The sequence below is a fragment of the Triticum urartu genome, chromosome 6 (genome assembly GCF_003073215.2).
Source record: "Triticum urartu cultivar G1812 chromosome 6, Tu2.1, whole genome shotgun sequence".
Lineage (NCBI taxonomy): Eukaryota > Viridiplantae > Streptophyta > Magnoliopsida > Poales > Poaceae > Triticum > Triticum urartu.
In genome coordinates, this window is record NC_053027.1 from 439,136,969 (window position 1) to 439,147,335 (window position 10,367).

Genomic DNA, 10,367 nt, shown 5'->3' on the forward strand with positions numbered 1-10,367 from the left:
ATAAATAGTGCGGCTACAATTGTCCTTAAACTACTCCGCTGAGAGTTTTCACTAGCGCCTACTAGCTGTAGTGGTTAGGCAATCTGTTTTGAAGTAAATAGTGTGAGCTCGATTGCTTGTGGGAGCAGCTTTTTTAGGGTGGTTTTGGCGCAATGAATTCATTTTCTCTGAGCCTTTCGGGGAGCAAATTTCTTATATGAGGCTCTATGTGTCAAAGGGTCAATCAAACCCACAACGACGGCCGAGCGAGTGATAAACAGGGCCAGCCCATTATCTAGCTTTAGCATATTGTTTTCTGTAATATTTTCTTCCCGCTCGAGAACCTTGTAAAATATTACTGAATACGTTTTTCTTTCTGTAGGTTTTCGTCACAGTCATTTCTGTTTCATCTAGGATTCAAGTTTTTTGTACCTTTTTATTTTTTTCATAACTTCACAATCTAAAAAAATCAAAATCTTCAAAAGTTGCTTATAATTTAAAAGGTTGCTCATTTTTCTAAAATAATCACAATTCAAACTTTTGCTCATGTTTTCCAAAAAATGTTACTGTTTTGCAAAATTGTTTGCAAATTCAACTAAAAGTCAATTATTCCAAAAAGAATAAATGTTAACAAACAGAATTGCAAATTTTGATCGTCATTTCAAAAAAATTGATCACGTTTCTCGAAAAATGTTATTTTTTTAATAAAAATGTTTTTGAGAAGTGTCTGTGATTTCAAAAAATGTTCGCTTTTTCTGAATAATGTTCAGTTTTTAAAAAATCATAATTTAAAAACACTTTCATTTATCCAAAATTTGTTTGATTTTCCAAAAAATAACCACAGTGTTCATAATTTTTTTGCGTGTTGTTAACAATTTGTTCGACTTTTCCAAAAAAATAAAGATCGTCTCTTCCAAAAAAATGACAAACATGTAACTTTGCTAATGTACCGCGCGAACAATGGGTATGCTACAGTAGATTGCTACAAGCCTAGTGGCCAACCCAGTCGCTGGGGTGGGCCGGCCAGTTTGCTTCTTCGTTCTTTTTTTGTGCGTTTGCTTTTCTTGGGAGCTCCTATGTGCCGCTTTGTGCGGCAGATTGTCGATCAGAAACGAACAGTTACTGTAGCGGAGCCTGGTACTGTAGCGCTAAACAAAATCACCCTCCCCAGCCGATCAATTACAAGAGACAGAGGACGAGATGCTAGCTGGTAGAGCTGGTGAGCGTTCCTAACATTTTCAAATGTTACAGAGCAGCGCGAAAACAATAAGAATCAATGCCAGCACGGATCCGAACATTTTTCAAATTTCAAACACAAAACTTTTTTCGGAAAACAAAACATGAATGATTTATGAAACGCTGACACATTTCAATTGTTAATATTTATTAAAAAATACAAACATCTTCGAAAAAGGAGGTTTTTTTAAAGAAGGAACATTTTCTGAATCTCATGAATTGGTTTTGAAAACAAAAAAAAATAAAACATCAGATTTTTTAATTCCAAAGAAAAATTCGGAAACACAAACAATTTTAGGAACGTGAACATCTTTTGAAACACACAAACATTTTTTATGAAACAGGGACATTTTATGAAACCCACAAACAATATTTGCATAACACAATTTGTTTTAAATTTATGAACAATTCCAGATACAAGAATATTTTTGGAAACTCCTGAACAAAATTTGATAATCCAAATATATTAAAAAAAAATTCCAGAATTTTTTCGAAATAGAAAAATCTCTACTCCTATAAAAAAACCGAGTTGCTGATGATGGTGTGCGTGCCATCTTGCAATATAGACCGTCCGATCTATATCTGACGGATTGAGAGCAAACTATTGTAATTTTGCAAAAAAATAACCGCACCTCTCTTCATATTTGCAGATAAGGCCTTCCCCTGTTCATTCTTATCTCCCACAACCTTATTGTTGAGCAACTAAAAAAGAAGCCTTTGAAACAATCTGGTATGATGGCCGCTGACGGCGTCGTCCATCTCCATGCTTCCGCTCAGTCCGACCACCAATCACCACCATGCCCCACTCCTCCTTATCTTATCTCCCTTTGTCGAGATATCATTAGTTTTTACACATGAGATTACTCCTACAAGGGTCAATGACAACAGATGTTTTAAAAAAAGCATCTTCACGTTCCGTGCAATGCACGGGCATCTTGCTAGTATACTTTAAAAAGGAAAAAGGAAAATGAAATATTAAGAAATTAACAAAAAAACCAAAACCAAAAGAAACCGAAAAAATGTTTGAACGAAAGCGAAAAAACAATTCTGGGAACCTTTTTAAAGGTTCCCAAAACTGGCGGTCTTGCTGATGTAAAGTTGGCATTTCTCGCGCTGGGGGGTTATGGAGGTCCGTGTGCCCGACAACTTGCCGCATTGTGCGGCAAAGAGGGTATTTCCGATCAATCATTTGTTTTTTGTGATTTTTTTCCTTACTTACTCTTTTCCTCTTGTTTTTATTTCAAAATATTCTAAAAAAATATGTTTGAAAAATAATTTACTGAGATGGTTATGTACATTTGCTTATTTAAAAAATATATGCAGTCTAGAAATTTTGTCTGCACAATTATAAAAATGATTGTGTTTAATATAAAAAATGTTCATGACACCTGAAAAATGATCACACATTTCAAAAATATTTTCCTGACATTTTATAGAATGTATCCACAATGCAAAAAAAATGTTTCATTCCATTCCGAAAAATGCTCATGGATTTTCAAAATGTTAAATGTGTATAAAGAAAATAATTATCTCTACTCTAATAAAAATAAAGTTGGTGATGATGGTGTGCCTGTCATTCTGCAATATAGGCCGTCCGATTTATACCTGACGGATAGGAAGGAAACTATGGCAATTTTACAAAAAGATACCCACACCTCTCTCCGCATTTGCAAATAAGACCTTCTCTCGTTCATCCTTTTTCTCCCACAAGATAAACTACTCGTACAAATGTATCTTGATGTTCCGTGCAACGCACGGGCATCTTGCTAGTCATATATAAAAATGTTTATAAATTTTATGATCATGTATTCAGAAAAATTTAATCAAGCATTTGAATTTTTTTGGAAAAAATATTTTAATTTTTTTATCAAGTATTTGAAAAATCTTAAATGTGTATAGTAAAAATGTTGACCATGTATTAAAAATGATGAAATGTTTTTATCATGTATATAAAAATGTTAATCAATCTTTGAAAAATGTTGAACAATTATTTTAAAAAAAAGATGACCATGTATTAAAAAATAATGAACTTTTATCATATATATAAAAATGTTAATCAAACATTTGAAAAAAATGTTGAAAAAGTATTTGAAAATTGTTGATCAATCACCAGAAAAATATTAAATGTGTATAGAAAAAAGTTGACCATGTATTTAAAAAATGACGAATTTGTTGATCATTTATATAAAGAATGTTAATCAAGCATTTGAAAAAAAGTTGAACAAATATTTGGAGAATTTTAAATGTGTATAGAAAAAATGTTGACCATTTGTTCAAAAAATGTTAATATTGCATTTAGAAAATGTTAATCAAGGATTTGAAAAAAAATGTTAAATGGGCATAAAAAATTTTGTCCATGTATTACAAAATGTTGATCTAGTATTTGAAAATTGTTAATCAAGCATTTGTACAAGTTCAAAAGTGTGTATAGAAAAGATGTTTACCTTGTATCCAATAAATGTTAATCTTGAATTTGGAATACATTAATCAAGCATTTGAAATATGTTAAAAAATATGTATAGAAAAATGTTGACCGTGTATTGAAAAAATGTTAAATTTGTATTGGAAGAAAATGTTTAACGTTTATTAGAAATATGTTGTTGACATATAAAAAATACAGAATGAACGCAGGAAGAAACAAAAGACAACTAGGAATATGAAAACAAAAAAAGGGAACAAAAGTAAACCAAAGAAAAAAGAAAATGAAAATAAAACCGAAGTAACAAATCCAGAATGTGTGAAAAACGAATGAATTAAAGAAACTAGAGAAAAAAAGAAAACCAAAAAGCATTAAAAGCAAAGAAAGAAACAAAAACCAAAGATTAAAACATGGAAAATGTGTTAGAAAAGGAAAACGATAAGAACAATTAATGAAAGAAAAGAATAAAAAAGGAGAACACATAAGAAAAGCAAACAAAAAAACAAAAAAAAGGGTGGGGGGGGGGGCGGAGATAACCAAATATAAATAACGAAAAAAAAGAAAAAACCCTATAAGAACAGGAAAAAGGAAATGGACCAATGTGAAAAACCCTCTCTTTTTTCCTTCTAGTAAGTCGCGCCCTACCTATTGTACATGAACCCGGTGCTAGCACACTGGCTAGCAATGCCTCGAAGAAACATGGAGGTCCAGGATCGATCACTTGCGAGCGCATTGTTTACTCTATATTTTCGAGAATATGAGCTAAGAGGCTGGCTCAATACTGTGGTCCGCTAGTCGCTCGCTGCGAGAGTTCCGTCCGTCTCGCTTAATGCAAGACAGACAGATGGGCTGCGTGGACGATGAGGTAAATAATTGGCAAAAAGTAGCTTGTGTCTAATGTGCAGTTCGCCAGAGGATACGTGGAACCATGCGTTGATACAGTGCACAATGGTGAAATATGTGTGGTCAGTTGTTAGATGAGGATCTGGTGGAGCTCATAATTGCGCATAGACATGATAATGCAAAGCTATGGCTGATAGAAGTCCAAGATCAATGCTTCATCACAGTTTTGTGAGAATGCTAGTGACCGGCACGAAGAAAAGCAATACCAGTCTCCTCTCACAACGTTCAGGTTCATCAAGAATTACCTAGATAATCGAGCTGAAGTTTTAGGAAGGGCACAAGTGAGACTTCAAGTTCCTCAAACCGAAGTAGAGTGGATTGCGCCACCCTCGGGTGCAATTATGATTCGCGTGGATGCGGCTATTGGCCGTCATGAAGACAGGGGTGCTTTCGCTGCTGTCTGCCGAGATGAAACTAGCGTGTTTGGGGGGGGGCATCAGCAATCGTAGTCCAATCTAATATTGCCGAAGATTCTCGAGGTGATGGCAAGCAATAAAGCTCTATCCCTGGCTATGGACCTTGCTTGTACTAAAACTGTTGTTGCTACCGATGAGCCATTTGAAGGGTGAATACCTTGGAACTTTTACGACTACTCCCACCGTAAAAGGATATAAGAGCGTTTAGATCACGAAAGTAGTGATCTAAACGCTCTAATTAAGAATAGTAAAACTGCACCTAATTCCTACTCTCTCATGAATTGGGCATTCTTGGCCGTTCGATTTTGTCTGCTAGATATTCCTGAACGTTAGATCATTGTCTCATGTGCATTTAGCGCTAAATGGGCCACAAGTCGCAAGGGCAGCTACTCTCGTAGCTTTTTCGGAGCCCCGTGGTTAATTGGGCCCTTTTTCGTGCTCAGCCCAAGGCAACGAGCGGCCAGATACAATACCGTCTCCATAAAAGAAAGAAAAACTCGCTCAAGAGAGGAATCAATCGAGGGCAGTCGATACATAGAGGATGCGGCGGGCGATCGATGCAGATGACGTGGGCGGCCTATGATGGAATCCAGCCGAGGAGCGATTGGATGGGGATCCAGTCAATCCAGCCGTCGGGAGATACGGCTGCGAGGTACTCCCTTTGTTCGGAATTACTTGTCTCGGAAATGAATGTATTTAGAACTAAAATACATCTAGATACATCCATTTCTTTGACAAGTAATTTCGAACAGAGGGAGTAGAAAGGTGAGGAGACATGGGCCATAATGGCGGCTCATCTCCTGGAAACTGCTCCACTCAGACTTCAAACACACAATCATACTTCAGTTTCTAAGCACGCATTTATGGCGGAGGCCGACGTCTCATGTGCTGGACACTTCAGTTTCCAATTGATACGTGTATATAGGCTTCCTCTCCTGCCCCTTTTCACTCACCCTCTCTGATCCAGCAGCACAAATCTTCTTCATCGTCCGCTGGAACCATAGAAGCATGGGGGCGAACGGCCTCACTAGCAGCACCCCCGCCTCGTCATCCTCTTCGTCGGCCACGGCTGGCAGTGGCGGCACAGCCCAGAAGCCGTGGCTGTTCATCAGGCTCGGGAACCCCGGCAGGATGTACAATCTAAATGGGATTAAGCGCCATCGACGAGGAGAGGTGGAGGCTTGAGGTAGCTGCTAATGTCCTACTAGGCAGTGCCTTGCTATTAATGTCTACTACGGCAGTCGAAAGGAGGAGTTCATTCGGTGTGTAAGATGAATGTGTGATCCGTGAAGTGAAGATCAATCCGCCATCCGTGGATGGCCGATGCAAAGATTTAGTGCTGAATAGAAAATAGATCTGTGGGAAGTGCATCAGTAGGATGCAAATGAAACCTCTGAGACTTACTGAAGTTGAGCAAAAGTGCAGAAAAGAAATTCAGCCATACAACCGACGTAGAGCCTCTTCAGCAAGAGAACATACAATTTTTCAGTTTTTATAGCCTGCTCCGGATGCTGGAGATTTAAGTTTGTAAACTCTGCAGATCATTTTGTTCCAACTTTTCTTAGTGTATAGTCTAATTGTATCAGGTCATTTACTATGTGCAGATTTGCTTTTGCCATTGCTGATCACGTCCTTCTCTCTGTGCTAGGAAGCATATACCTAAGTTAGGATCCTTTTTAGTCATGCTAAACTTACATCCTTCTATCAACAGTTTAGTGATTATTCAAAAGGGACGCTACATATTCCTAGATGCACCAGATCGGGAATCAGTCTCTTTGTTTATTTACCAACAATTATTTGTGTGCTCTTAGTTGTTCATGTGCTGTTGTATTTTGATTATTTTAGCAGCCGACCTTCTTATCCACTATATACTGCAGTGGGTGGCACTGCAGATGAATCATTAATGCTAATCAGCAGTGAGCTCCATCTTCATCACCTACAGGTTGTTTGCTTTGGCATGGTCTTGCACTGTTACGACTCTCTAAACTTTGTTTTCTGTTCTTTCCAGTGTCATCCATGTAGTTCAAATGATTTGAGCCAAAGCAAATCCGTAGTTCAAAAGTTGTGAATGGATTTCGTTCAAGCGGCATCTGCAATGTTAGCTTTGAATGAGCAAGAGTGGCAAAGCAAAAGTGAAGAGTTTTCAAGCCTCCTTGTTCCTTTCCTTGTAATTTTTCATTTGCACACCTTTGCCATAGAAGAATGTTTATTCTTATAAATTAGTTTACAAATTATCACATTAATCCTATATTGAATATCACTTAGTTGTTGACATCCCTACATACAGTATTTCCATTGATGGAAGGGCTACTAAGAAATAACATAACTTTTTCAGTTTTATATATGGTTTCCTCAAATAACGTGATAAAATAACAAGCAAAAACTGTCATTTGCAAGTTGTATCACATTTATATGATCTATGTTTTATAAAACCGGCAAATATATGGACAATTTATCCTAAAATCAATTTATTTTTTTATGCATTGATATATTTATGAAAACCCCAATTATATTACCGTACAAATAGACGGGCACGGCAATCCGTGCCCATCATGATCTAGTATTTCTTTACAGAGGGAGTATCATTCAAGAAGTAAAGCAGAAGATGAAAGGTTTTGCATCAGTTGAGATTGCCCATGAGAGGAGAAGCATGAACTTAGAAGCTCACAGGCTGTGACTACATTACCTTATGGTCGACATTTGGGGCTGGTTAATAGGCCAGAGATTATTTGTATTTCTGAAAACTTTTGAGTTAATAAGATGAATTGTTTTTTCCGAGAGTTAATAAGGTGTTATTAACGCTCGAAAAATAGGGAGTGGTGGGACCATCGAATATCGGAGCCCAGCTCAAATCGCCGTCGGTGGTCATAGGTGGCTCAGTTTTACTATTTCTTGTATAGCAAGGCATGTCATTGATTGATTGATTGATTGAGAGACTCTTCCAAGTCCACTTAAATATCTCGATAAAATTTGCAGTACAAATTCCAAATCCTTATAAAAAGAGATTTCTAATCCAAACACAGATGAATTGGGGTAAGTATTATCGCCGTGCATGTCGGTAAGATAATGTTTTATAACCGCTTGATTACCCGGTAGCCCTATATTATCTGACTACTCTTATTTAGACGATAATAGAGAAAACAAAATACATATCGCTATAAATTTCGCGCACGAGCACGGTCACAGCTTGGTCAGTTGGAGGACGTTGACGGGTTTGACGAACGTGTGGTTGCCGGCGAAGAGCGTCTCCGCGGCGATGGTGGACACGGCCTGCGTCGGGTGGTTGGCGTCCCAGAACAGGTAGCTGTCGCGGTTGCCGCACAGCGGGACCGTCTGGTTACACCCCGACGCCCCGAACGGACCCTCGCCGCAGCACGCCGCCTCAAGCTCCGTGAAGCCTACAAGAGCAGGCCGGCAAAATCACAGTTAGAAGAGATCCACGGGGTATTTGCACAGGCAAGGAGCCGTGCCAAGGCGATTTGCTTACTCCAGTCGGGCGTATGTGGGTTGGCGAAGACGAAGGAGACCATGGCGAAGGCGTCTCCGAGGGAGTAGGCCATGCCAGGCAGCTCGTGGGCCAGCTCCTCTATCATCGCGGCCAGCAGCGGGTATGACCCGAGCGAGAGATCGTTGAGTGGGTCGAAGCAGCCCTGCGTGCCCATCTGCTCCAGCCGGCGCAGCCTCTGCAACGGAGTGCAGCCCAGCGGCGGGATGCTGACGATGCTGAACTTTCTCGCGCCCAGATGGTAGAGTGCCTGCGCAGAATTTCACAGGTCAATTTGCAGTTCTTGTGGTTCGTCTGATTCTGTGGAGATGAACACAACTGCAGACTAGCTAACTGATTTGCTGAGTACTACTACGTAGTGGTACCTTCAGATAGTCCTTGTAGGCGGCGACGAGGCCGGCCAAGAACTTCCTGTCGTTGCTGCGGGAGAAAGAGTACTCGAACATGTCGTTGCTGCCGGTGCTGATGAAGAAGATGGACTTGGAGAGGAGACTGGCCGTTCTCCTCGAGCCTGAGCTCTGGTGCATGTGCTTGACAACCGTCGCGAAGGACTCCACCTGCTGGGTCATCGTGATGACCTCACCAACCTGCACATAATGTTCAGACTTCAGATCATGTCATATGGTTGAAATGAAAGATAATTCGTAACGGCTAACAATGCGGGAGTACCACTGAGCGGCCGGTGTGATCCCCAAGTCCGGACCCCGCTGAAGCGAAGTTGAGGCCCTTAAACATCTGTGATCTGACGGTGCGCCTATTCAGGGAGAGGTACGCCGGCGGGCTCAGGGGGAAGCCAAGGAGCTGAGCTGTTCATCATCGAATGGTGTAATTTGTTAAGCATTGCCGATCGAACTCGACAACTCGTGATGAAGGAAGTGACTGCCGATCGAAGAGCTGCAATGCACGTAGTACCTAGCAGGTCTGCCGTGTTGAAGCCATTGCTGAACCGGCCGGTGGGCTTGGTGGTCGGGAAGTCCACACCGTACTGCGGGAAGTTGGCCTTGCCCTCCTTGCGCGTGCCGCCGAGGAAGTTGTTGTTGCCGACGTCGACGGTGGAGTCACCGAACACGAAGATCGCGGGGACGAGCCGGGGCTGCTTCGCCTCGGCATGCCTCGCCACGAGCACGAGCAGGCACAGGGCCACGACCACGTATGAGGCGGTTTGGCTGGCCATCTGGAGGCTCTGCTGCTTTGCTGTACCTGGGACTCTGTGTTCAGGTGCTGAATGTTTCATGGTACGTCATGAGGTATATATAGGTCCCAGGGAGCAGGATTTACCCAGCAGTTTTCATCGAGTGTATCGCCCGCTAGCTGGTGTTTTGGAGGGTTGTCTACCTCTTGTAATTTCAGCTGACTGCGTGTCCTCAGTATGCATCTTTTAAAGAGGTTTGAAGCTGTAGAACACGGCCGTGTATTCAAACGAAATCAAACAAATTTTATTCGAGATCGTTGTTAAACAAGTGCGGGCCTGCAGAAGGGTGCTCTGGCTGGAGGCCAGAGACGAGGAACCGCGACGGAGACGCCCGGCAGCCACACACTCACAGCTGGTGCGGCTTAGGACGGACCAGCTGAGTGCATGGGACCAAATCGTAACTGTAGTGACACGTTTGGAGCTTGCGTTCGGATTTAGCACTAGGTAGAGCATCTACTACCACAGGACACTCATCCCTCTGGCCTTGTCATCCCACTTTGTATTTGGCGCTTCAGGCCTCACTTGCAGGCGTTTTTACAAATGGCGCACTTCAAGGGCACATAGGAAATGGGCTGGCCCATGTAGGTTGCCTTTTTTTATGGAAGCTACATCATCCGGTTTTGTGAAACTTCTAGAAGCTTTTTTAGTCGGTTTTGTAAAGCTTCTAACAGGGTTTTCCTATTTTCTGTTCCTTTTTTTCGTTTCCGTTTTATTTTC

The 10,367-nt window shown here is 40.9% G+C and overlaps 1 protein-coding gene across 1 annotated transcript; it reads right to left on the reverse strand.

Annotated features, from left to right (window-relative positions):
- Nucleotides 1–7,865: 7,865 nt before the first annotated feature.
- Nucleotides 7,866–9,895, reverse strand: LOC125512296 (GDSL esterase/lipase At1g29660-like). Its single transcript, XM_048677393.1, has 5 exons — nucleotides 9,371–9,895; nucleotides 9,128–9,264; nucleotides 8,824–9,045; nucleotides 8,441–8,708; nucleotides 7,866–8,351 (listed from the first exon to the last, which is right to left on the reverse strand). The coding sequence occupies exons 1-5, from the start codon at nucleotides 9,690–9,692 to the stop codon at nucleotides 8,134–8,136; spliced, it is 1,167 nt and encodes a 388-aa protein (XP_048533350.1). The 5' UTR covers nucleotides 9,693–9,895; the 3' UTR covers nucleotides 7,866–8,133.
- Nucleotides 9,896–10,367: the final 472 nt, after the last annotated feature.